General features: G+C 40.3%; 2 protein-coding genes across 2 annotated transcripts; both read left to right on the top strand.

The window, feature by feature from the left end:
* The first annotated feature begins 2444 nt into the window (after nucleotides 1–2444).
* slc5a7a (solute carrier family 5 member 7a) lies at nucleotides 2445–10450 on the top strand. Its single transcript, XM_084355858.1, has 9 exons — nucleotides 2445–2594; nucleotides 3413–3638; nucleotides 3891–4004; nucleotides 4376–4531; nucleotides 4628–4776; nucleotides 4970–5113; nucleotides 6647–6800; nucleotides 7446–7663; nucleotides 7750–10450. The coding sequence occupies exons 2-9, from the start codon at nucleotides 3455–3457 to the stop codon at nucleotides 8422–8424; spliced, it is 1794 nt and encodes a 597-aa protein (XP_084211984.1). The 5' UTR covers nucleotides 2445–2594; nucleotides 3413–3454; the 3' UTR covers nucleotides 8425–10450.
* A 12495-nt stretch (nucleotides 10451–22945) lies between these two features.
* On the top strand, nucleotides 22946–24574 carry LOC311258979 (BTB/POZ domain-containing protein KCTD12-like). The gene has a single exon (XM_084355747.1). The coding sequence runs from the start codon at nucleotides 23103–23105 to the stop codon at nucleotides 23898–23900; it is 798 nt and encodes a 265-aa protein (XP_084211873.1). The 5' UTR covers nucleotides 22946–23102; the 3' UTR covers nucleotides 23901–24574.
* The last annotated feature ends 419 nt before the right edge of the window (nucleotides 24575–24993 follow it).

The following is a 24993-nucleotide window of genomic DNA, read 5'->3' as shown; positions in this document are numbered from 1 at the left end:
TATTGTTTGTGTCTCCTGCTATCTGTGGATCTCCTCCCTCTTTCTGTGTGTGCGTCTCGCTTTCTCTCAAGAACATCTTGAGTGCTGCCAGCAACAGCTGCTCATTAAACCAGAAGTCCTCAGGCCCTGAACACGTTATTTGGTTGAACATAAACATTTGTTTATACAAGTTCAGAGAGTTCCTTTCATGGTTTTATCCAGAAAGTTCATTTTTGCAGTGATGTTTTGCTTTATATCTGTTTATATAATGGCATAATTGAGGAGCATGTATTTATGGCTCGTATCATCGAGCTGCAAACACGTAGAGGCTCAGTTTCAGTGTTTGGCTTGAAGAAGTGTCGAGGTCACGTGCCAGCCATCTGTCAAACATGCAGTTAGGAAGCTTTCCAGCTGTCTTGCGGATGTTTTAGATTTTGGCATCGGTGTAACGCAGTCAACCATATTCTCATTAATTAACGTGGCCTTATTTGTAATTTTATGCTTAGTTAATTGAGGCTCCACCAAATATTATACAACTGAGCAGTTCAAGCAGAGTCAAATAATATTATTCCTTAATTAAGAAAACATATTAGTAGATAAGAAAGGAAGACGTTCCTCAGGAAATGTTAGGCAGAGCTAGGAAACAAGTTTGGCTATATTACAAGCTTTCTTTTAGTTTGGTTTGTTGTTTAAATGTCAGCTGCTTTTGACCCGGCAGGCTCTTCATCAGGTCTGAACAGATTTAATTGATTTCTTCTGGCATTCTTTATAAACAAAACATCACTGAAATATTGAAATAACATTGAAAACAACAGAGAAACCAACTATCACAACTTCTACATGTTTTTAAAATAAAAAACAAAGTAATGACCAAACAAATATCACACACGATGCACAGTTACGTTTAATTCAATGGTTGTTTTGATGCTTAACTCCCAAAGAAATGTTGTATGATCTCAGCTGGCGTGAACTTACATCGAGGTTTGGGGGTAAGTGGGTAAAGCAGCTTGAGCTTAGTTTGATGACAGTTAAATGTTGATGTTTAATGCATTATCAAAAGCAGACATTCAATCAAAGGGCTCTCTGTTTCTCCAAACTCCTGCTCTCTTCTGCTTGAGGGTCACCTCTCCAAGCCTGCGCCTGCTGCAGAGTTTATTGTTGTTTTATTGTCTGTGTCTGCATGAGTTTGTGATCAGACAACCTCATGGCTACAAAGAGCAGATGAAAGGTTTGGATATTACTTTTAAATGACATCTTGAACATCCTCTCTATTGTATTTTCCTCCCCGTTCTATTTATTTTTGGGTTTGATTTACTTCAGCTTTGTTTGTTTGCTCTTTTTTCTTTGTATGTCTGTTTTCCTCCTGAGAGTTTGGGGTGGATGGGTGGAGGGATGGAGTAAAAAATAAAGAGGGATGGGGAGAAAAAAAAAACCTGAACATATATAGCAAAATAGCATAATTCAAAAATTCTCTAGTAAGGTTAACCTTCAACTGTAAATATACGAGCCTCTGTCCATGGTGCTGAAGCCACTCTGTGGCCAGAAGGGGGCGCTGTCTACATTTAGCGGTCACAATAAGCTTGTCACCTTCTCTCTTAATGAGAAAACACCTCAGCCATCTTTAGCAAATACTTCCCTCCGTTATACTGTTTGCGCGTGTCTTTGGTGATGCTCTGTGTGCGCGTGTGTGCCGGAGTCTTCTTTAAAGTCACTGTATGTAGACTGTATCATTAAATCTCCCCGCTGCTCCTCAGGATCCATCCTAATTGGATGCCTGTCAGTTTTGACAAGAGTAGCCCACATTAAATAACTGCAGGCAGAGGAGGCCATTAAGTAGACACAGTTCATTGATATATATCCAGGAGGGAAAGTGACAGACACGGTACATTTAAATGATTTCTAATTGCTCAAAGGTGGGAGGAAAAGAGTGAAGCTGGATGAGAATTAAATGTAAGTCTTTCTCTTTTTTAAAAAAAATTAATGTATCTCTACATTTTTATCTTAAAGGGCGACTTTCTCCTCCTCAGACGCGCAAAAACAATTTCTGTGGAGCAAAGTTAATTGCGGTTCTAAGGTGAAATGCCGGGCAGAGGGTGACAGCGGATAAAAGGCCACATGAAGTATGGCTGCGCAATTAGGCTTGCTGTTACGCACTGAGTTGAAGGAGCAGGAGCCACGTGAAGCATCCAACTCCTCCACAAATTATTGATTACTTAATGCGTAAAAATGCAACCCTGATATTAAAATTCATGTCATGCCATTGAGTGGTTTAAAAAGGAGGGGGGAAAAAGATGACCATCCATCCCTTTTATTGAGTAAAGGAATCTCTCCCAGCCTCCTCCAGTCAGATCAGCCGGCACACTGTGACGTGTTTCCGTGCAGGGTCCTCATTAAGAGGGACGTTTGGTGGCTCTGACGTGTGTATCAGTCCTCTGACGGCACCTGTCCCCCCTTATAAGCTTCAGTAAGTCACCAAGGAGACCTCCACCAGCGTTTCATTCAAGCGTTCCTGGCGGTCCAAAAGGTGGAGACGAGGCTCTTAAAAACCGTCCAACTGACCCGCGCACTATTTTCTTCCTCAGGTGCCCCAGCACATGACTCTAGAAGCACTTGAGGTAAGTTTTGTGCGCGTTTTCTAAGCTTCTGTCAACTGTTTATGAAATGGTATTTTAGAGGATGACATCTCATTATTTTGATGGACATGTTTAGGTGACAGCTCATCATGGATTTGGTTGAGATACACACGATCTTAGTTTAGATATAGTTGTGTCATGGATGCTGTGCGTAATTTGAGTTTTACGCGCAGGTGTCCGGATAGAAGGACAAAGGGACAGAGACCAGAAACGTCCCGATAGAGGACAAGCTGTGATAATTTTTAAACCAATTCTCACAGATTTGATTGGTTTATTTTTAATTATCTTGAGAATTATTATACATTTTGTTGAACTGAGTAATATTTGGAGCTTACTGCATATTTTAGACAAAGAAATACATGAAACAAATCACAGCTTTCTAGGTTCTTTCTCTTTTTTTAAATACATTTTGACTTTATTGATTATGATAATCGAGAGTAACCTTCGTCTCAATCGATCTGTACTGAGTTGAAAGTCATATTTCAAGAAATGAAAGCTATCAGGGTCCAAAGAGCGCATGAGATGTATTAAATCGGCAGAAGACATTCCTTCTTTTGGACTATTCAACTTTTAATGTTCTGTTTCAACAAGTCAACGCGTGTTTTCTTTGTGAGTTGGACCTCTTAATCGAACTAAAAACTACATTTTTTAATGGATTTCAAACAAACCAAAAAAGCTCAAATAAAAAAAATGTTTGCACGTATCTGCAGCTGCAAGAAAAAAAACTAATAAAAGCCAAATGATACTCTTCAATCCCCGTACTTTACTATCTGAGCGTCTCCTTTCCGTGCGCCAAGCAGGTCTCCATGCCCCCCCGTTCCTAGCGGAAGACCGGTGCGACAATGACCATCCATGTAGAGGGGCTTGTGGCTATCGCGGTCTTCTATCTCCTCATCCTGTTCGTGGGCATCTGGGCGGCATGGAAGAACAAACACTCCGGGGAGGCGGAGGGCACCGACCGCAGCGAGACCATCATGGTGGGAGGGAGAGACATTGGACTATTTGTCGGTGGATTCACCATGACAGGTGAGGTCTGTTTGTCTGTTTTTTAAGGGAAAAAGTCATTGACCAGCTTTAAGACAATGTCCTTGATTCAAAATTGACGTGCAGTGGCATCAAAGTGGTTTCTCTCATGGGTTTTCTAACAAAAAGTGTCACATTAGCCTTTAAATTATTCGAATTTATATTTATTTTAGCACAAAACGCCTGCTTTTAATCTGAATTTCTCCAGTGTTAATTTTTTGGACTCGGTATATGATATGTGTGTGTGATTTTCAGCGACCTGGGTTGGAGGAGGATACATCAATGGCACAGCTGAGTACGTGTATCTACCGGATTATGGCTTGGCTTGGGCACAAGCTCCCTTTGGATATGCCCTCAGTCTTGTTGTGGGTGAGTGCTGTTATGTGTTTACCACGTTTAAAACAGTGCGTGTTAAATATGTGTGTTTTTCCACACATTAATATGATGACTTATTGACCACAAACCTGATGGAAATGATTGTTTTTTGCAGCAAAATCCTTGTTAAGTCTGTTTGTTCAAGTATCAGCCTCTTTTTGTGTTGTGTGTTTTTTATGGTTTTGTCAATTTTAACAAATCTATTTAAAGAAACACTCCAAAATTAAACTATATATATGTGTGTGTGTGTATATATATATATACATACACTAAAGGGCAGTTTAGTCTAGATTTCGAGCCCCTCTCTCTCAGCTCTGGATGGTGCCTCTGTTCTTACCCTGTCATGTCTCCTCTCTCTGTCCCAGGTGGTCTTTTCTTCGCTAAGCCAATGCGCTCACGAGGTTACGTCACAATGTTGGACCCCTTCCAGCAGCTGTATGGGAAACGCATGGGCGGCCTCCTCTTTATACCTGCACTCATGGGTGAGATCTTCTGGTCCGCCGCCATCTTGTCCGCCCTTGGTAAGTTCATGTTTCAGTCTTCCACAGATCAAAAGATTCTGTTTGAGATGTTCCTGTGGCCATAATACGCTTTCGTCTGTTTCCTCATGACCTTAGGTGCCACTCTGAGTGTCATCGTGGATATCAACATTAAGATGTCAGTGGTCATCTCTGCACTTATTGCCATCTTCTACACCCTGGTTGGAGGACTGTACTCTGTGGCCTACACTGACGTTGTGCAGCTCTTCTGTATCTTTGTTGGCCTGGTAGGTTCATGTAAAGCAGATAATATAAAATACTATACTAAGTTATCCTTCTTGAGTAGATTTACTGTATCTGGCACGCCAAATGTACTTTGACCTTGACTTAAAGTATACTAAATCACTCCAAGAATTCTGCACAGAAGTGGTCATAATAATATCTTTGTTTATTACTGTACTTGTTTGTGGCTGTCTACAGTGGATCAGTGTGCCCTTTGCTTTGACCAACCCTGCGGTGTCGGACATCACTGTGACTGCAGTGAAGCAGGTGTACCAGTCGCCCTGGAGAGGCAGCGTCAACAAGAGCGACACCTGGGTCTGGATCGACAACTTCTGCCTCCTGGTACAGTAACCACGAGCTGTTCATCTCTCACTCAGATTCAAAACACTTTCTCAAGCGTCTGTTGATCATTTTGATCATTAGTGAATTCATTGATGTGATGAAAACTCTGAATATTGCTCGTTAGAGCCCTTCAAACATGTTAGCTCTGGCTTTAGTAACCTGTGATGGACATTTTTTCTTTATTTTACATTTGAAATGTTGTAGACAAATACTTCAAATTAATCTCATAAGGATTACTCAGTCATGATATTAGTTGTTTGTTTCAGCCATTAAATGCCATATTTTCTGTTGATGGGACAAAAATGATACTGACAACTGCAATATAGACGCTCTTTATCAGATCAATCAAAAATGAATGAATGAAAAGTATGTGGGTTACACTTTAAAATAAGGGTACATTAATAATCATTAGTTAATGCAGTAACAAGCATGAATGACCAGCTAACTTATACGTCCAGTAATCATTTACTAATGGTGTTCATGTTATCTAAGGTATTTATTTATTAATAGTTTATAAAAATGCTTTTAACATTAGTTAACACAGTGAAAAGCATTATTTAACAGTTAACAAATACAATAATAAGCACTGAGAAACTGTTTGTAAATCTTTGGTTAACATTTATTGAGGGTTTACATGTTGATTAAGGTACTAAGTCATATTAGTAGATGGTTTTATAAAGATGTTAATAAACAAATATGTCACAAAGTTCACAGCTAAGCCACTTAATTGAGAAAAAACAGTTTTTAAACTAATGTTTATTTAAGGGTAATGTGCCCTCTTTTGCATTTATAAAAGTGTAACTTAAACATGTTATCAACTTTACAATAAGGGACACATTCATATGCATTGATTCATGGTTAATTATGGTTGAGTAATGTTTGTACAGTATAACATGCACATTGATTTATAAAAAGACTGTAAGTTAAGTAATTCCTACATGAAGATAAACTTCTACATGACGTCCATTGAGAAGATCCCCTGATCTCAGCCTTTATGAACAATAAGTTAGAGGTTGGAGGATGGACAATATTAGCCTCAAATAAACTTACAAAAACATTTTTCTCATAATGAAATAAGTAAACCCTTTTAATAAATCATCATCAACCACTGACGGAGCATTAAGCTCTTTTACAGCAATGGCCTGAATTCACATTCAAACGGGCTAGATGAGATAGACCGTTCATAAATGATTATTGGACACAGTAGTTAACTATTAGTTAATGCTAAGTTCTACGTTGTGAATTAATCTAGTGTTATTGTAAAGTGTCACAAGTAAGTCTGTCTTGTTGCTCTTCCCGAAGTTTCTTAATTTTTGTCCCTGTTAAATGGGTCGAAGGCCTCATCCACATGTACACAGGTATTTTTCAGATGCATATCACGTGACCTAAAACATCATTTAAATGTGCACAAAAGGCCAAAAAGCAAAAGGAAAAGCCACATTTTAAGAAATACCTGTGTAAGTGTGGACAGGTCCTAAGTCTATGTTGGGTTTCCACCCCAATGTTACTCACTGGTCTCTAAATGTCCTGCAGATGCTGGGAGGAATACCCTGGCAGGTGTATTTCCAAAGAGTCCTGTCTGCCTCCTCTGCCACCTACGCCCAGGTCCTGTCCTTCCTGGCTGCTTTCGGCTGCCTCGTAATGGCTGTGCCCTCCGTTCTCATCGGGGCCATCGGGGCCTCCACAGGTTAGAGGGCTCATATGCCATGAGCCTGCAGATGCATAGACTGCGTGTGTGTGTGTGTGTGTGTGTGTGTGTGTGTGTGTGTGTGTGTGTATTTGTTTGTTTGTGGGGAGGCTCTGGATGGGTCCATGTTGCCCTTAGATCTGAGAGAGCCGGGTAAATAGCAGCTGGTTCCCCTCATCCATAATGAAGCAGCGATCCGTTTAATAACCACGCTGCTCGTGTAAATATTACATTAGAGTGAGGCGAGGGACCAAATTAGAGGTTTGATCTCCAGATTTTTAGGCGTCAGATTCCTCAGTGAACATCTGAATTTACAGTTTGTTTTGTTTTAACAACAAAACTAAGAAACATGAGTTATCACTACAAACTTAAAATGAGCAAAAGTCACATAAAGGTTCCACCTTATTTATTTGCATTTAACTGGATTAATGAGCCTGACATTGTTAAAATAAAGAAACAAAATGAAAAAAGGAACATTATTTTATTTCATTTTCTGATGATTGTTCATATTTGATGCAATTTTGAAATCATAACATGAGAATTACAAATTGCTCTATGTCTAATAATCACATGTCCTCCAGAGAAACACAACTTTTCCACATTATTCAAACATTTACATGTTCATTAAATCTTTCCCATCTTCAGACTGGAACCAGACAAGTTATGGTGCCATTGCTCCTAAAGACAAGGAGCAAGCAGACATGATTCTACCCATCGTGCTCCAACACCTTTGCCCGCCATTCGTCTCTTTTTTCGGCCTTGGTGCGGTGTCTGCAGCTGTCATGTCATCTGCAGACTCTTCCATCCTTTCAGCGAGCTCCATGTTTGCGAGGAACATCTACCAGCTCGCCTTTAGACAGTCGGTGAGTGTCATGCAACAAAACCCATGTTTTTCTGGCTTTTTCTGCATATATAACAGTCCTTCTCCCACTCCTCTCTGTCTCCTCAGGCATCTGACCGTGAGATTGTGTGGGTGATGCGCATCACCATCTTCGTATTTGGCGGCCTTGCCACATTAATGGCACTGGTAACCGGGACGGTTTATGGCCTGTGGTACCTGAGCTCTGACCTGGTTTACGTCATCATCTTCCCTCAGCTGCTCAGCGTGCTCTTCGTCAAAGGCACCAACACGTACGGCTCGGTGGCCGCCTACCTGTTCGGCATGGTGCTGCGCATAGGTGGAGGTGAACCCTACCTGCAGCTGCCTCCTTTCATTTACTACCCCGGCTGGACCATTGAGCAGCGGATACACCACATTACTGGAGAAATGGAGGAAGTCGTCATCCAGAAGTTCCCCTTCAAAACCGTCTCTATGCTCGCCTCCTTTCTGGGTAACGTGGCTGTTTCCTACCTGGCAAAGTACCTGTTTGAGAGCGGCAAGATTTCACACAAATACGACTTTCTCGACGCGGTGGTGTCCAAGCACAGCGGAGAGATTATGGATAAGACGACGCTTGTGACTCGCGGCAACAACATCGGGCTGTCGGAGATGTCGGCAGTGAAGCCGCGGCTGAGCGTGACCTTGGCCGCCGCCTTCACACGCCGTGACACACTGCCAAAGGAAATGGTGGAGGAGGAGGAGGAGGAGTCCAGCCCCGACTCCTCTCACCATGATGACGAATGAAAAACTCAGGATGTGATAAAAAAAATAAAAAATATAACGTATGTGACTGGACTGCCAGAGAACTTGTTACTCTGTCAAAAACTCCAAGTAAACATCCGCCCTCGGGACTACAAAGTACCACATCCCGCCTATGGTGATTGGATAACAGCCACATGTCAGGATATATAGTGTAGCAGCTTGCTGAGTGTCCGGACGTGGCGCTGAAGTACATCAGACACACATCAGTTCATATAGTACCTATAGATAGTTAGATGTACTGTAAATTCATGCATTTTTTAAAACTGGTTTGGAGAAAAACTGTGTTCACAGACTCTTAAATGGACAGTTCACCCAAAAGTTAAAAATACATAATTTTCCTCTTACCTGTAGTCTTATTTATCCATCTAGATTGTTTTGCTGTGAGTTGGTGAGCTACGGAGATGTCGGCCGGAGATGTCGGCCTTCTCTTGAATATAATGGAACAAGGAGGCAATTTTTTTTTTTCAAAAAACTCAACAGCCATGTCGTTTGCAGAAATGATGACCTTGTTACTCAAGATAATCCACAGTCCTTGTTGTGAGCAGTTTCATGTCGGAACAATTTTCTTTCGAGCATCTATTCATGGATGTGAGGCTCTTGTACGTGACAGTGCCGGATGTAAACATGAATGTCGTCCACCTCAGTCGAACTGTAACGCTAGCTAGCTTAACTTAGCTTAGTTAGCTAGCCTCTCGGCCAGGAGGGGAGCCACGCTTCCTTTAGTACACGGATATGGAAAGAAAATAGATAAATGGTCGATAATATAAATCTTCCAATATTGGACCGATAATTTATTGGGCCGATATATATTGTGCAGCCCTACTGTTGAATTTTTACATTTTTGTGCCATCAAGTTCCATTTGATTCGACAGAAGGCAGACTAGACAGTCAATTTTTTCAAAACTCACACAACTCACACCAAAACAATACAGATGGATAAACAGCACTTCATGTAAGAGAAAAAATACAGATTTTTGATTTTAGGGTGCGCTGTCCCTTTAATGTGATTAATTACATTGTGTATCATTCATGAAAAAAGCAGAGCGATATGAAACTGCAGATGAGATGCTGCATAAAGTGATAAAATATCTGATCATAAATGTGACAAGGAATGAAACAGATGACCTGACAGCACAACCACAGTTTGGAAGGAGGGTATTATGTACTGATGTATTTACCAATTAGATAAAAGCAATAACGCATACACACACTTTAACACCTGTACAGCGATTGTGAGGAAAACCTGATTGTGAGAGAGTGTAGGTAACATACATTGACATGGGCAAATGATGCAAAACAGGATATTTTATTGCTTCAGTACGTCACACCACGCCAATAACTCTGTTATGTGTAATCGAATTCACATTAGTGGCAGCAAAATATCTGGTTTTGACTGTAACGTCATAAAGTGAAATACATCAGACACTTTTGGCAAAACTAATTTTGTTTGATACAGTTTTTGCCAGGCAATCGTGTCTCTCATGTGTATTATTACTTATTACAGATAAACAAAGACTCAAGACAGAAACAATCCATGTATCATGCTGAGTAGAAAATATACAAGCAGTAGTGACGGTAGTGGACTTGAAGCATTAGCAAATATTCTCTTTAATGTCTGTTTTAATCATAAGAATCAGTATAAATTAGTGTTTAAAGTTATCTTGTATTTTAACTGCCTTAACGAAGCTCAGAAGAAGAGACACTTTTAATTTCCACAGTTGTGACTGGACTCTGGTCAGACTGCAGCAAACAAAGACTTGAACATGAATGTAACCTCGACAAAAAGATCTAATTATATCACGTTGTGTGTTTCGACTGCTGTTTGTGGATTTATTCATTTATTTATTTATTTATTGTTTGTGATTTTGCAAAGTCAAATATTAGCTGTTGCAGAAAAATGTGGCGACAGATTCTGATTCACAAATCTGTTCTTGATTTGGTGTTAACAGCAGTGTGCACATTATTTTCTCTGTGTTGTGTATGTTTGTATGAATATGGAGAAGAAAAAGATATATAGAGATGACAAATAATGCTGGTTAAAATGTATTCATATGAGATGGAGAGGGTGATGTCTAAATGTTTATTTATTTTTGATGTTATAAAAGATGAAACAATAAAAAAGAAGAAATTATTTCAGAATTTCAAAATATATAAATTCTACTTTTGTAATAAGATAAAATGGGTAGCGCATATTTTTTTTAAATTCATTGACTATTGTTGAAAATCCACTATAAGAATATTGCAAATTAGATTTGATTTTATTATATTTATTTACTTTCTTATTTTATTTTGGGTTTTTTTAGCTAGTTGGTCATGATGCTACAGTAAAGTTGTTATCCTCCAGGGACGAGGTTTGGTTTTGTGGGTTTAACCTATTTATTTTCCTGACTTTTATGGCAGAGCAGAGCTATGTTGACTCGGGGCTTCTTCTTGTATCACATGGGCTCAACCAAAAGTGTATTATTCAATGTCTGGATAATGTATATTCATAATCTTTAAAGCCTGAAGAGGGAAAATTAACTAGAAATTTACAAAACAAATAGCAAAGAATCAATTTTGTGTTGCAGGATTATGTTGTCACTCAGACCACTCAGATTTATTTTACAAAGATTGAGCCAATTTTAAAGGTGCACTATGTAGTTTTTGGGAAGAAATTTTAATCAGAGGAGAAAAGATCTTCATTGACTGATTTTATGCCTAAACAAACTAAATAAACAAACTGTCTTTGTTTCCATGACTGAATAAACTGAATAAACAAACTGACCTTAAAGGACAACAATTTCATACTGTTTTACCTTGTTTATATGTGGCAGACCCTGCCACCTTTCTAGCTTCAAACAGTGTTTTGGGGACCTTAGTTTCCTCTGAGAACAGCTTGTTTATTCAGTTACGGAAAAATAAATACTTCTGAGTTTGTTATTACCTCATTAATTGTAAAATTTAAAATACTGAGTTTAAATTTCTTCTCCAAAACTACACAGTGCCCCTATAATGTTTTTTTTTTTTTTTAATTTATGTGCTCTTTGCCATGTTTTTTCTCTTTTTGTCTTGACAGAGGTATCTCAGTTCACTTTCCAAGACCTTTAGCTGCCTGTTGTTGTAAGATATCTATATTTTTGAAGGCGTCTCTCTTTAGAAAAAGGCTCACATTGAATTTGCAGCCGGTCCAGGCTCTTTCTAGCCTGCCAGGCCCTTCAGCTAGCTGCACGGCAGACAGAGAAAGAGAACGTGTCCGAAAACGTGACTGAAATTACAATCGCTTGGCTTGCATCTTTGTCCCCCTCCATGACCACAGTGAAAGACGGTATCTTAAAATAGCTCTGGTTATTTACATTACCTTAAGTGCTGTGCTCTCTCTCGTCTGGGACACGGGGAGGAGCCATCCTGGGGTGGGTGGGGTTGCTGGTGGTCAGGCAGAGAAGATGGACATGGGTGGGGTTTAGAGTGGGTGTAGCTTACTGGCGTCAATTGCCATCAAATCCACCAACCCTGATGCGCAGGAATGACGCAGGTGCCCCGCCCGCCCGCTGCACCTCCTCCCTCCATCACTGGCGTCCTTTTCAACGTCCTTGAGAACTGAGACCAATCCCATAAAAAGAACAAGAGGGTGGAGAAAAAGAGGGAGAGTGTCCCATCTCCATTCATAGAAAGTACCTCAGAGAGCACTCATGATAATTAACAATTATGAAGGAAAACTGTCGCTTGTCCAAAACCCAATCCATTTATTTACGGCTTTACGTACGAGGGTGAGATGGTTGGGGGAGGGTTTGCGTGTTGGAGTCTCTCTTTGAGAGCATTTGGATTTAAACCAAAACAGATTCATTCATTCATAACTGCTGGATATATTTAGATCGTCCTATGATGTCTCTTTGGGAGTCACCGATATTTTACCAGTGCAAACTATCACTGCTAATAATTAACTATAAGTGCTCTGAATGAAGATTTTCACTTTTCATTTATTAAGAAACGTCGAGGACTTGATCAACTGGTCGTAAAAAAAAAATGAAAACCTCCCGCACAGCTGCATTCTCACTTTCCTTCTTGATCTGGAGGAAGAGTCTAATTAGATCCCAGAAGGACAACCAGCCAGACTTCACACTCTGGCCTTCATACAGACACTATGTTTAAACATGTGAAGCCATTTTTCCCTCACTACACGTTATCTCCTGCAGCTGTCCGGCTTATTTTCCAACCTTAAGAGATAAAAGAGAATTCTGGGAATCAAGGTCCCACTAGAGCACTTTAGCTCAATGTGGACATGAGGAGATGAGATTACAGAGAGCAGACGCTGCATTCAGATGGACATCTGTAATGTGCTGGAGTCTGGCATAACTTTGGAGAGAGGACTCAAAGCAAGGTGACTGTCCGGGTCTCTCAATGCTCACTGGGAATGTCACCTGTGAGGAGAAAAGTTTTTGTTTCAAAGGTGCAATATGTAGTGTTGGGGATGAAATTTTCATAGAAAGAGATGAGAAAATGTTTTTTATTTTTTATTTTTACTTTGACTTGCTTTTTTATTTCAGTGTTCTGGGGACCTTCAAGGACAGGTTGTTTATTCACTGGTCAAATTACTTTCTCAAAGTTTGCATTAATACTTAATTAGCATTGTAAATATAAACTTGGAATTTCTATTCCAAAATAATAACCTACATTTTATGCCATTTAACAAACATAATTGGAGTTTGAATGATGGGAAGTTACAGGAATTTTCCTTTGCAGGGACCGTCTATTTAAAGACACTATTGAAGTGCATAAACCGAGTTTTAGGAGCCCACATTTTTGGTGCTTAACTCATTCTAGCAATCAAAAATCATAATCTCTAAACCTCTACTGCTTTGATTTTCACTCTTCTTTTTCTGTCTGTCACAAGTTCCCTAACATCATCAGTTTCCAAAGTTTAACTGCTGAAAACCCAATATCTCCTACTCAGCTGTCTGTTTTCTGCATATGTGCACTGAAGCTTCGATTTTTCTCTTCACACTTGTGTAAGCTGTCCACTGGACCGCACTGCTCATACCTACACGTCTTCATCCTAAAGATTTAAGGCGGACACAGAGACACTTCGCCCCTTGAGCCGATCCAAACAGCAACAACATTATTCTGCACAGTGAAGGTCAAACATCCAAGTCAAGCACATTTTTGATTGGACGGGGGCTTTAGTATTTCTTATTTTTGTGTGATTTGAACAGGATGTCTGGATCTGACATCTCTCCAGTCAGCGTGACTCAGGGCAGCTCATATCTCATCTGAGGCTGAGGCACCACCATCGCATCGGCAGGCCACTATTTATGTCCTTCTTAAGTAATGTCCCCTGTAATTTAATTGCAAGGCAGATAATTGAAACAATGGAACAGGGCGTGGGATGGAGAAGGAGGAAAGAGAAAGAAGTGGTGTAGGTTTGAGAAGGAGAAATGTGAGAGCATGTTTGTGGTATATCAATGTAAATGTTGAGGGGGACAAAGGTTTTTGCTTATGGCACAAACACAAAGTACACACACATGTACAAACACACACCATACGATAATGTCATGTCTAATCGTTTCCCATATATCTCTCCATCTCCTCCATTAGTCCCTCCAAGCAGCTGAGGAGCATCTTTAGCTAAATGAATGTAGCGGCTGCTCTAATCGAATCAGTCTGGAGAACCTAATTACAGATCCAGCTTTGTTCCACTCGGGCCGGCTGCAGGTAGACCGTCTGGGGCTCACCACAGGAATGAGGCGACTGCTCTGCGATCAGCAAAGCTCCTGATTCCTAATGAGTCGGAGCCATGAATCAGCTCCACGGATATGGAATTAGAGCTGTGAGTCAAATAGTTACTCAGATCCTGCGAGACTAGATTTTTACAAGTGGTTGAGAGCAGTCAGCTCCAACAGATCAATGAGAATCTAATTGTTCCATTGGACCTGCACATATGATTGAGAATAATAAAAACAACTGTTAAAAATGCTGTGCTTACAAAATCCTAAATCACATGTTCAGTCCAGATCTGAACTGAATCAATGCAACGCAAGTTAGCAAGAGTTTTCACCTTATTTTAGCAGCTAGTAGGTAGAACTACAACACTATTCATTCACTCAAAGTTGCTAATTGCTAATGACGGTACCACATTTCAGTTGTATGGCAGCTGTGGACATTGAAAAAAAAAAAAAAAGTAATTTGTTTCCATCTGATTCTTGTCAAAATGTTGCCGTGCCTTGAGCGTATGTCACTGCCTGTTCTTGTAAATTGTGGTTTACTGTTGAAAGCTTCCCATCTATGAATATTACTCAAGTTCCAGTTCAACTTTATTGTCATTCATTTTAGAAGAACAGTGAAATTCTTGTGTTCTGACTCTCTCTGCCACATTACAAAAAGGCGAGACCAAGTATTACAAGTTTAATGTTTTAAATGCATGACAAAAAACAGAAGCTTTTTTTTCTCATTGCTATTTATGTAACATTCTCTGGACTGACTGTTGCAAAATGTGATGATAATTTGTCACTGTCAGACAGAATTATAATTATAATTTGATAAATTATCAGTAACGAGCATATACAATTTTGTCATATTTTGATAAACGTAAGGCTTGATGTTATAATTTTCCCTGCCATACAAGATGTTGCCCTCAGCCCGTCTCTTTTATAAAGACAGTAGCGACGGGGCATGCTGGATGGACGGACAGTTTTTTTTTTGGTCCATAGAAAGTCAGTGGGGAGAATAATGTAGCGACGGCACACACATACAAAAGCATACACTAGCCCCAGGGGACCTGTTCACTCTCCGAATGAAGATGCTGAGGGAGGGAGGATGGTACTTATGTGAACCATTCACATACACACATGCACACACAAGGGCCCTGACGGTGGTGATGGGTGGGGGGTGGGCGACGCAAAAGACAGAAGTAAAGATGTGAGGTTTCTGCTGGTTGTATGCCATATATTTTATTTTTATGGTCTGAAGATTTCAGATACGAGAACACTTTTAATTTTTTACATAATTCACTATAATTCTTGGTATGTTTAGTTAGTGCAGGGTTATTTTAAGTTGACTGCAAGAGGTTCAGTATTAAGGGACAGCAATGGCGACGGACAAGAGAAGAAACAAAGGACAACGAAAGGAAGAAAATGTTCAGAGGGTCGTCATTGTACCTCTTAGCTCATCACGATGCATCAGCCTCCAGCCCCGCCCTGTCTTATATGTGTGTGTCTGTGCGTGTGTGTGTGTGTGTGTGTGTGTGTGTGTTTGAGTGTCTTTAGTATCAGTCCAGGCTGAGTCTGAGCCAGAGGATCCATTAGAGCTGATTGAGGAGCACAAGGGTGCAGATGTAACCCTGAGAGAAGGTGACGAGAACACACACACACACACACACACACACACACACACACACACACACACACATTTCAGTCCAGTCCCATAAAGCATGAGTAAAGCTACAGACACATACACATGCACACAGTTGAGGGAGAGATGAATTTGCAGTTGAGCCACAATAGTATAAATAATTTGAGCCATGGTGCTCTGGAGTCATGTAGAAAATGCACAAACTGAAGCCTTTTGAAGTCATTTTGACTCGTCACTGTAGGAAAAGAGCAGGTGTTGCTCATCATATTAACGATGACTCCGTAAGTCCCAGTAAATCATGACAGTGTGACAATAAGTCAGTATGAAAAGTACCACAACGCTAAAACTGCCTTTCTGAGTACAACACCGCCATTCATTTTGGCCACAAGCTCCACGAAATTGTATTAGGTTAGTTAAAGTAAAAATGTTAAGGCCATCTAACATAATGAATTTGAAAACAACAGTCATCAAAGATTTAAAGAAAAAAATGAACAGCCCTGAAATTCTGTTTTTATTTTCCTAACTTCTCACAGTGTTGCAGTGATATACAGGTGCACTCTACAATAATGTTTACAGCTTGATGAAGATGTTTTTTTTATTTTCTTTAAGAAACACAAACTGTTGCTTCATAACTTTTAACTGTGTTTTTATTATAAATAGTTCAGTGAAATAAAAGTATGGAGGTCATTTTATAATCACATATTTTAAATGTTGTGTATCTAAGCTCTTAGCGGGTGTTTGAAAACTCAGTGTCTGTGAGCAGAACCACACCACCAGACTAAACCAAAAACGTAAACATTGAGTGTCTTGACTAAAATCAGAAATAGTCTGGCAGAGACAGGACTTTATACGAGTGTTTCTGTGTTGACAGGGAGGAAGAGAAGGTTTCTGCCTCTCGTCTCTGTCTGTGTGTCAGACAGGAGCAGGGAGAGGATCACTGGAGAGGAGCTGGGTGAGGGCGAGAGAGGGGAGACAGCACATGGATGATGGGCCGGGTGCTACAGAGAGCGCTGAGACTGTGCTGAGGAGGTCACACTCCAGTACACTGCAGAGTGACAGTGTTTGGCTGGGTGTCACATCAGAAGGTTGCCTTATTGTCACAAGCAGGAGGTCACATGATTGACGTGATGACATAATACGAGCACACACACACACACACACACACACACACACACACACACACACACATAACCATAAAAGCATGGTAAAAGCACTGAAAGGCAGAGTCACAATCCAAACTGCTCTGTATAGACACATGTACAGCTGCTCTGACCTCAACATAAAACAAAACAAAACAAACCTTTAATCCTTTTAAATCCTTTACATACACTTGCAAAATGTACAAATGTGATACCATGTTTGTTTTCAATTTAATATATACATTTACATGTTATTATATGTGCTCTCCAGTATATTTTCATATTGTGTAATCTACAGCTATTCAGTAGATATATGTCATATTATATTTAGATTGAATGCTGAGGTTTTTGCTCCATTTTTTTCTTACCTTCTATTTTAATCTATTTTGGTATTTTAATTTTATCTTATAATTTAATTTCATCGTCTTGTATTTTGATTTAACCTCATTGTGAAAAAAGAAAACAAGAACATGTAAGCTGCCCCCTGCTATTATCTTCTGACCACAGGGTGGAGCCACATGGACTAAAAATAGGTACAACTTCCCATAACTTTGACATTTGTATTGTTTTCTTCTCTGAAACCTATTTTACATAAAACATGATAATCTTAAACAAGATTAGGACTGTGACCCCTTACATAAAAAACAAAGTGTCATTTCAGGAATCTAGTTTCAGCAGCTCCATCCCACTCTTTTCCCTCCAAACTTCTCCGATGGTTCATTTAAACTGACTGAGGCCCACAGAGTTCAAATTATTCAATATTTTGTGAAAAAAGGACGAATTTAGTCATTTTCAAAGTGTTTTAGCAGAATTGTCTCCAACATTGCAAACAACTGGACTAAACTACAATATAGCACATAAGGTTCAAACTAGCACCTGCACCATGCCATGTCATGTCTGGGGGATTATAAAACAGAAATGCATTTCTTCCTTTGTCAAGGGGTTCACTTAGGATAAGAAACCTGCAGGCCCACAGCTATTACAAAGCAAGCCATCGTCTTGCACAAATAGCACTGCGCTCAGCCCTGATGCAGGTGACCTAATTGAACAGGACTTTTGATAGTCACACAACTAGGTAGGAACACTCAAAGCTTCCCTCAATCTAAAAGAACAAGACAGCAAAGAAATCTCTACGGGCCGAGACTGACCAGAGATTCTGGCTGCCACACTGTTAGGATGAGATCTGCTCTCTGAGATCTGATTTTGACACTACAAGTAAATGTTTCTGATGATTTCCTTTCCTTCCCTGTCCTTCCCTTTCCTTCCCTTTCTTTCCCTTTCCTCCCTTTTCCTTCCCTTTCCTTTCCTTCCAACATACAGTCTATGATGTCTTCTTTCAGGGTCGACAACACTCAACACAACATTATGCAGGCCTCAGAATTATGAACTAAAAACTGCTGATAAATACATGAACTGATGTATCTCAGGCAGAAAACCATATGACGAGTAAATGAGCTGCCATATCTCTTCACCTTCAGACTCTCTTGGAAACGCCTGGGGAGCTAAATGTTACAACTTCCTCCAACCAATTATCTTCTGCCAGACTCTGAGAAAAACTGTAACATTTAAGACACAGACACAAGGTCCAGACTGGACAGAGGAGGACAATTTAGATATGGTGTGCACAGAGAGATACAATACATTTATTTTATTCCAACCTGATTTTTTTAGTGTTATTAATATGAAAAAACACATCTCTAATAAACAAACATACTTCTGTTAATGGGCAGGATAAAGTAAAAGCTTTAGCAGAGGAAACAAGCCAAAGCACTGACAAACAGAAGAGCCTCACAATTCATGTTTGCTTAATTGCTTTCTAATGGTGTTTCCGCTTTTTGGACACGATAAGGTTTAATGCTACAGTAAACATCTCAATTGCAGTAACACAAGAACAACAACCTGCATCTTCAGTTATTGTCCACTAGATGTCACTGTAATCCAAAGATTATCAAGGCTGGGTTATATGTTTGTGCTCTGGAGGAAGATCTTGAAGTGCCAAGAAAGCAACAAGTTCATGTACTTTCATTTGAAAAGTTAACCACAAAATCATTATAGTGTGAAATGTAGCCGCACTAGTGGTGTGACTTTGTTTGGGTGTGTTTTGTGTTTATTTTGGCGAATAAATTACCCTCAAAATATGAGTATAGGGAGGCGGAGACAGTCTGTAACCATAACTTTTTTTAAAAAGTGTACAAAAAAGAACAATTACGCTCAGTTGCTTGTCATAATGCGAACAGATAAACTAATGAACAAAAGATGCACAAAGCCGAGGATCTCTGGTGGATAGTTCACGCAATATTATGTATTATTAAAACAATATCAATATTTTAATTTTCGTATCACAGTTATCATGAATATTAGGATATTGTGACACCCCTAGTCGGATTAAAATGCATCAAAAGAAAAAAAGAAAAAACTTTCTAATTACATAGAAAAGTTGACTTGGAAGTATGTTTTCTGCTAAAGTGAGCTTCTTTGTATTCATCTAGTTTATTTAAACCAACATCATTCCAGGATTTGGAGGTTTTTGCTTCATCAAAATCTTAATCAACATTTCCACTGTTGCACAATGTGTCTTATCCATGAATTAAGGCTTGCTTTTCTATATCAGATTGGGCTAAGTCTCTAAATTCATTCCATAATGATGTTTATTTTGATTAATGTCTCACCCATCTGATTGACTTTTACTCACTGCATCGTTTCTGCAGGCTGCAATGTACTTCTGAATGTTTCTGCCCTCGTTTGTTCCTGAGCAATATCATGATAAGTATTATTTTTCATAATTCAAATGGATCTTAATCAGCAATCTCTCTTACAAACAGCTCAGCATCTTCGACAACAAGCCTATTACATCTCACTCAGATTATGAGTGATAATGTCAGCGTCCCTCCACAGCAGACATACTGGTGTGTGGACTGAAATATGAATACAGCCTACACTGCGCTTCAAGACTAGATCAAAGAGATTTGTGGTGTTAAGCTGAAATCGATCCTGTTTTAAGGCTTGCGTGGGTTTGAGGGAAAGTGTGGCCTCTTTTCAAGGGATTCTGGAGACACCACAGATCAGTCAGACTAGCTTTGTCTTTAAAGCAGAGGTTTTTGGTACATCATGCATACTGAACTCTGTTACTCTGTTTTCAGTGGGTGTTCGCATAAAGACCCCAGGCACACATTCTGCCTCCCCTCTCAGCTGAACAGGAAAACTGGGGGTTCATTGGTGGAGTCCTCTTGCATTTCATGTTGGTAGGAAATGATTGACTCCTAGCCAAGGGGATGTTTTCAACCCCCATTACGTGAATTTGATCGTTCTTGTCAAACCCAGTGCAGCTTTGCCTCTTTATGCAGTGTTCAAATTCCAACACTAAAACGTGGGAGGCCTGGAGATACGTTTAAGTCCTGGGGGGCCCTGATGATAAAATACTCCCGGACAACTATGACAATTAATGTAACACTCCCCCGAACTTTAGCATGCATCCTTTTTGCATGGTTCCCAAAATAAAACCACAGCCATAGCAACACTTTGACGCCAATTAGCACAACAGCACATATATAATGCCTATAACAGCCATAGGACATTATATATACTGTATGTGTACAAAACAATCTCACTTCAGGGTCCATTTAGCAGGAGCTTTCCATTATATCATAGATGCAGTTTGTCCAGTTGTCATGAAATTGAAGATGTAAGTAAATGTAAACATCTATAATTCAGTGACAACCTGATGAGGATCACGTGATAGGATCAAAAGCTCCAGAATACCCACTGTACTAAATAGATCCTAAAAAAGCTGTTTCCAAAGACAAGAAGTAACAAATGATATGAGTCTGACCTACAACTGTTTAGAATCCCTCTACTCATTTCACGTGACAGATTATACTGTACAATGTATAATCAACATCCTGGAGCTTTATGTAAACATAATGGATGGAGAGTTGTTATGGTTGCCATAATAATAACAGCTTGTCTGCTTCTAGTGAGTGTATTAATGTTATCTGAGAAAACTACACTGTATCACAGTTTCCGCAGCTGTATAGAGTAAATCTAGATGGAAATATCAAACATCTTTGCAGCATGCTGCAGGATGACACAAACATCCTGTCACACAGAACGCCACAACCTGACTTCACTTGAAGCTGTCACTGAGTTTGTCATAAAGGTAATGCAGCAGATGGTAAAAACATTTACCATCCATCAAGGTTATAAAGGTTCAAAAATCTTTACCAATTGATATGAAAAATGATCGTTAATCTGAGTAAGTGTAGTACTTGATTGGCTGATATGTGCATTATGAAGGTTTATTAAGTCTTAGTGTGCACTATAGCTACAGGACTCATTACATAAGTGGGTTTTGGTGGGAAAGTGTTGCCTCTACTTTAATTAAACATACAATTTTAAACTCCATTACAAGTAAAAGTCTTGCGCTTATAATGTTACTTAAGCAGAAGCACAAAAGTAACCTACAGGGAGTTAACAATTCAATTCATACTTTATCACAGACTAAGGGTAGACATAAGAGACAGTACGTTCCAAAGAATAATTACATACAAAAGCACAATAAAAGTTCATGGTTTAAAAGAGATACAAAGATACAAATGTACCAATGTCTCCAAAACTTCATTTTCAGAGACATTATAAGGCAACAAATACATTCAGAGCCTACATGAGATTTCTTAAAACAGCTTGGGGCGTACTGACACCTGCAGCCACAAACATTTAACTTGCAGTTATAACTGGAGTTGTAACTAGCCTATAATTAGAGTCTGACTGATGTGCAGGTTTTGGGGCCGATGCCGATATTGATATTACGGAGTAAAAAAATATGACATCTATGTATCAGCCAATATACACACATTTTTTGCTGTGATCCTATATCGCCCAATATCGACAGCAAATACATCAACACAGATGTATCTGTGATTGGCCAATATCGGCTGATAATATTGTAAGACTGATATATTGTTTGGGCTCTACCTATAATATTCTCTAGGCATCATTATTAGCTAGGCTCCAGTTTGACCAGTGTGCAGTACAAAGTTTTGAACAGTGACGACAAAGCAGCAGAATAAATAATTACTAAACTATGTAGGCGCCATTTTGATGTAGCCTAGCTAAAGTGGGGTCAAAGTGCTGGTGGAGTCCATTTGCTTTGTTTAGGCCTACAGTTGGTAGTTGAAACTGTAATATCGTATGAAATTTGATGTCATTTATATGTTTTGTATTTAAAATCTGTGTAAGATAGGCTAACTAGCTATCAAAATATGTAGTAGAGTAAAATTTACACTAGCCCTTGTCTCACAATTTAATTATAAAGCGCTTTGGGTCTTAAAAATGGCGGATGCTAACAAGTGGATAAATGAGACTACAGAAGTTGTCACGGACATTAAACATCATCACACCGAACACGGAGACTCATCTACTCACTAGTCCGTCTTTACAGGCCGACTGTAGATTTATCAATTTATAGAAAACGAGAAAACGTGTATAGTAATCATGTAGTAGGACACTTATAGTGGTGGTGACGTTTAAGTCATGCGACTGCAATGTAGTTTTATAGCCTAACATTAGCTTTTTACTTCTAGCAATTTAATTAAGAAACAGGACGATGCTAACATCCGGGTCAGCCTTTAAAAATGTGTAATCGCTACATAACTCTCTAAGCTACCATAAAATTGAAGTAGGCTTACTCAGATAAAGCAAAAGGACCTCAAAATTGTGCTGAATCTAGTTTTGTTCAGTACAAAGTAGAAATACTGAAGGGTAAAAAACTTGTTCGTAATAAGTGAGCTTTACAGGTTCTTGGGGGGTGGACGAAGCTAAGCTAACTGGCAGCTAACGTTACATTAGCTTTCTACTTCCTGTAAATCTGTTAGTGGTTCAATCAATTTGTCTAACTCTTGGCAAGAAGAATAAACATATTCCCCAAAATGTTCCTTGCAGTAGTCGACAGCACCCTGATGATCTTAATGTCTACAAGTGTTAAATAAGGAAGCCGAGGCTTACAGGGAGCCCTTGAAGGCAGCACTGTGCCTCTCAGAGCTGTCCAGTGAACAGTTAACGTCTCAGCTGGCCGCACTCCTCCTTCTCCTCCCACGCAGCCAAACCAACACAAACATTTCTGTACAGTGAGGAGAGAGTCTCACCAACTACTCTTCCTTGTTAGGGCACCCACAGGGAGGGACACTACTGGGAGAAGAAGATATGGCACAAACCGACAAAACTTTCCCTGAGATCGTGGAGCTAAACGTGGGCGGGCAGGTGTATGTGACCCGACTTGAAACTCTCACCGCGGTCCCCAACTCCCTCCTGTGGACCCGGTTCACCCAGAGCTCCCCGCAAGAGCTGCCCAAAGACAGCAAGGGCCGCTTCTTCTTCGACCGGGACGGCTTTCTGTTCCGCTACATTTTGGACTACTTACGGGACTCTGAGCTTTTCCTGCCCGAGTTTTTCAAGGAGCGGAGGCGGCTGCAGAAAGAAGCGGACTTCTTCCAGCTGCCGGAGCTCTCCAGGCGCCTGGCGGCGGTCAGCAAGGACAGCTTGTGCGCGGAGGACAGCGGGGAGCCGGAGGAGGCTGAGCTGACGAGCCCGGTCACCTCCTCCTCCTCCTCCTCGGACAGGACCACGGTGCGCTCCCCCGGGGCCACCTCCGGCTACATCACCATCGGGTACAGAGGCAGCTACACCATCGGGAGGGACATCCAGGCGGACGCGAAGTTCCGCAGGGTCGCCAGGATAACCGTGTGCAGCAAGATCTGTCTGGCGAAAGAGGTTTTTGGGGAAACCCTGAACGAGAGCCGTGACCCGGACCGACCACCTGACAGGTACACCGCCAGGTATTACCTCAAGTATAACTTTCTGGAGCAGGCGTTTGACCGGCTGGCCGAGGCTGGTTTCCACATGGTGGCCTGTAACTCCACTGGGACGTGCTCATACGGCAGCAACGACCCGGGGGAAGACAAACTGTGGACCAGCTACACCGAGTATGTGTTCAGCCGGTGAACAAGAGCAACTCATCACCAGTTAGAACAGTTGTTATATTAATTAACACCCCAAAGTGTCAGTTCAGCCTTGTGTAGTTGCTGTTTCCTGTGTGTTTTTGGTTCTGCTTGGGATCAGCCAGAGTTTAACTTTTCTGCCATTTTTCTCCTCTGGTTCTGTTAGACTCAAACTCAAACATAGCCTACATCTGATTGGTCAGAGCAAGTTACTGTTCTGATCTGTCACTGGGTCCATAGCTGGGTTATTTTTATGCCTCGTAACCTTTAAAAGCCTCCACAAAGTCTGTTTTGCTCAGAAGTAAACGACATGAATGGTAACTCAGGGTGGCAGAAATGTTAGGAGCTGGTTTCTGTTGATCCTCACTGATCTGTGCCTGCATGGTCACGTTGTTGTAGAAAGGCTTTCGATGATCTGAACACATTAACCAGGGCATATGTACTGTAAATAGCCTGATGTTTGGTCTGTAACTTCCACAAATCTTTCTTTTAATTTCTTTATTATTTCTCTTGTGTTTAATTTGACCACTCATACAGCATCACTGCCTCTCAAGATGACACCTTTGGACTTTTTCATAATGCTAGGATTATACTGTTACGTGCCATCGATGAGCTGTTGTCATTGTTTCCTCTTCAGCTAATAAAGTGTGACGGTGTAACACTATCCACCTCATTGTCCCTTTGAGTTCGAGTAGTGTGTTTTTCAAAATGCTTCCCTCCACATGCAGCACAAACATGTTTTTCTTCTCAGCCCACCAGCGTGCTTGTGGGGTGATTTCTAGGTGAATTTTGCTAAAAAAGTAAGACATTTGCAAAAGCATCTCATTCGCAGTCTTCCTGTGAAAATGTAATTAAGACATTTTTAGTGATCTAATTATCCAGCAGGGGATTTCCCTCATGTGATCAGCTGCACTGACCTCCTTCATACTTTAACAAATACAGACATATTAGGGACCAAATCCAAAGGCCCCTCCTGAATGAGCGGTGACCTCAGCAGACTATAACCTCGCCCAAATGGGTTTGATGAGAATTTGACATGAATTTAAGTCACATCGTATTGGTTTTAACATTAGAAATGACCTTTATCTGATGGTGGA

This window comes from Pagrus pagrus (assembly GCF_965226575.1).
Source record: "Pagrus pagrus genome assembly, chromosome: 1".
NCBI lineage: Eukaryota > Metazoa > Chordata > Actinopteri > Spariformes > Sparidae > Pagrus > Pagrus pagrus.
The sequence above is the reverse complement of the archived record's forward strand: the minus strand, read 5'-3'. Positions and strand labels throughout refer to the sequence as shown.

Excerpts from the sequence above, each read along its gene's own strand:
- slc5a7a (XM_084355858.1), top strand. The coding sequence starts at position 3,455 with ATGACCATCCATGTAGAGGGGCTTGTGGCTATCGCGGTCTTCTATCTC. Across the intron at positions 4,005-4,375 it reads TGCCCTCAGTCTTGTTGTGG|GTGGTCTTTTCTTCGCTAAG; the intron begins GTGAGTGCTGTT and ends TCTCTGTCCCAG. Across the intron at positions 4,532-4,627 it reads CGCCATCTTGTCCGCCCTTG|GTGCCACTCTGAGTGTCATC; the intron begins GTAAGTTCATGT and ends TCATGACCTTAG.
- LOC311258979 (XM_084355747.1), top strand. The coding sequence starts at position 23,103 with ATGGCACAAACCGACAAAACTTTCCCTGAGATCGTGGAGCTAAACGTG.